The 2500-nt window shown below is 38.0% G+C and overlaps 1 protein-coding gene across 1 annotated transcript in view; it reads right to left on the reverse strand.

Annotated features, from left to right (window-relative positions):
- The window catches only part of LOC138010830 (uncharacterized), a 1494-nt gene extending 492 nt beyond the window's left edge, over positions 1-1002 (reverse strand). The window contains exon 1 of the mRNA XM_068857822.1: positions 282-1002. Coding sequence (XP_068713923.1) covers positions 282-945 — 664 coding nt within the window. The 5' untranslated portion in view covers positions 946-1002. The remainder of the gene's footprint in view (positions 1-281) is intronic.
- Positions 1003-2500: the final 1498 nt, after the last annotated feature.

Consider the following 2500-nt stretch of genomic DNA (forward strand, 5'->3'; position numbering starts at 1 on the left):
CTTTACTGTTGTACTGTTTGGCTACAAAAGATGACCCTATGTTATAGGGTTCCTGCTTGTTTCATTGTGGTCCTCACATGTTTGCTATTTTACTGTTCACTGATTGTATATGACAACATATGAGAAGTATGTAAAAGAGGTACTGTGACCCAGGTCTCCAGTAGGTTTTCTTGTGTTCAAATTCCTGCAGTGTTATAACAGTAGAGCCCACTGCTAAAGCTTCTGATTGTTTATAAATATAAATAAAATTGAACGATACAGCTATAATTAAACACACTTACCAACAGGACCGTAAAGATTGGCAATTAGTCCATTTGGAATGGCGATTGATTGAAATTTCAGGGCATGCACCCTCTTGTGCCCATTGTAAACAATTCTTTGATTGGTGTTTGGGCGACAAATTGGACGAACTGTACCGTCCACAAAGCCGAAACAATTGTCGAGGGCCGCACCTTTATTTGAAACAGCTTCAGCATATGTCTGTAATGCATGGGGATTTAAAATAGTGTGATTCCACTCTGATATCCGACGACCATGATGCTCAAATATAAAATCAATGACTGTATTACTTATCATGGAGATTTCAGGGACAGGTCTGCCGAAAGTGCTTATGAGGTCGCTGTAGCGGCAAGGGTATTCCAGCCTTTTGAGAACGATGCATAATCCTTCAGTACTGTCACAGATTGTTCCTTGTTTACACTTTATTTCGTCAGGGAAGCCAAGAACATCAACCAAGAGAGGAATGTCGTATTTTTCGAAACGTAAATCTGTCTTACACTCGGCCTCACTTTTACCTTGCAACGTAAATCTTTCATAATTCCAAAAAGGATACTCTGGATTTTTCGATTTGTTAGCATCATACAACATGAGAAACTCATCCTCATTGATTATTTCCTCGCAAAAACTTACAAGAAGTTCGTCACGCGCTTTCCTGAAGGACGCCATTCTCGACCAAGGCGCTAGAAAAAGTTCCCGTCGTGTTTATCTTTTCTTAAGTCTAAAGTTCCCGCGCAAAGGACGGCATTCTCCCCCCAGGCCTTTATATGCCGTGACGTCCTAGGAGAAGACACCGTTCTCAAATCTTAAGGTCTCTATTGTGTTTGGTCCGTGAGAGTGATGTTGTAAGTTATCGGTATACCCCAAAATTGATAATTTTGCCATTTTAGTTTTTGATATTTCCAGGTACACCGCATAGAGTTTTTTTAATAACAAAATATTTGTGAAAGAAGGTTTCTTCTAGACAAAGTTAGAAAGGAAAAACGACTCTATCAATAAATTCTCTAATTAGAAGCTGTCCACAAATGACTATTTCTCAACACTCAAATAAAAATTACATCGAATGAGGCGCACGTTTACAGCGAGTTTTCATCCTTTTTCGCTGAAATTTGGCAAGAATGTTGCCCGATAATGTGGCAAAAAACCGGTGTCGGGCAGTTTTTATTTGTTGCCTCCTTCGAAAGTAATTAGTATTTAAGAAAAGCTGCTGCGTGTCTTATAAAAACTGAAAGTTTAACAGCAAAAAAAAAAAAAAAAAAAAAAGCAGACAATGTTAATCAAAATTCCCTGACACGGTTTCTTAGATCAAGGTGTGAAGAAAGCGTAGTTTCCGGTTAAATTCTGACCGGAAACAAACTCAATTTGTGAAACTATATACTTTTGAAAAATGAGGGCTATTTTAGGAAAGGTTTTTATTTCTTGCCTTAAATCAACTAATAATCGGAATCTACAATTCCTAAGCTTCCAGAAAACATATACTTTACTGGGGGTTTTTATGAAATGTGTGACCGTGAACCATGCAGCGACAACGCCAGGTTGCCGTTTGGGGTATACTGAATTAAAGGACGTAAAACTCATGAAATGAATTGTTATGCTGCGTTCTTCCAACAGATCAGCATTCCGTTTTTCATGAAGAGATTAAATCTGTTAACGGCTTTGACGCGTTTAGGTGATTAATAGTGGGCAATAGTTTTGAAGTTCTTTATTTGCTTTTGTCTGTTTTTCAGCAATAGTGCTGGTTTACGGTTTATTTGTGGATTTTCTGCAACGTGAATGCATAATTTCTTGACGCCGGACGTGGGGTGGAAAATGCGGGCCGTTGTTTGTACATTTTTTGAGCATATGTGTTTTAATGAGTGCTGGTGTGGAAGGGGTTTTTTTCAATGTAACTCTTAGAATTCGTACATGATAGACTAAGGTAGTAGAATTTTAAGTCTGACTTTCCAAATTAAAGATAGAACCGCAAGGCATTAGGATACGGTGTTGGTGCTGGTGACTTTGTTAAGCTGAAAGCAACTAAAAATGCTGCTATAATCGTCACTTTGTTCTTAGATAGGAAGTAATGATTTTGCAAATATCGTTGCTTCTTTGTGAATTAAGGATGTAGTTTTTGGGAAAGAATTTGCCCAGCATTTTTGTTTCCGTGTTAGCAGCCACTTTCTCGTTGCAGTATCATAGGAGTTGTCGTTCTTTAATAAACAGTAACTGTTTTCAAGTTAAGCTA

This window comes from Montipora foliosa, chromosome 7 (assembly GCF_036669935.1).
Source record: "Montipora foliosa isolate CH-2021 chromosome 7, ASM3666993v2, whole genome shotgun sequence".
NCBI classification, from domain to species: Eukaryota; Metazoa; Cnidaria; class Anthozoa; order Scleractinia; family Acroporidae; genus Montipora; species Montipora foliosa.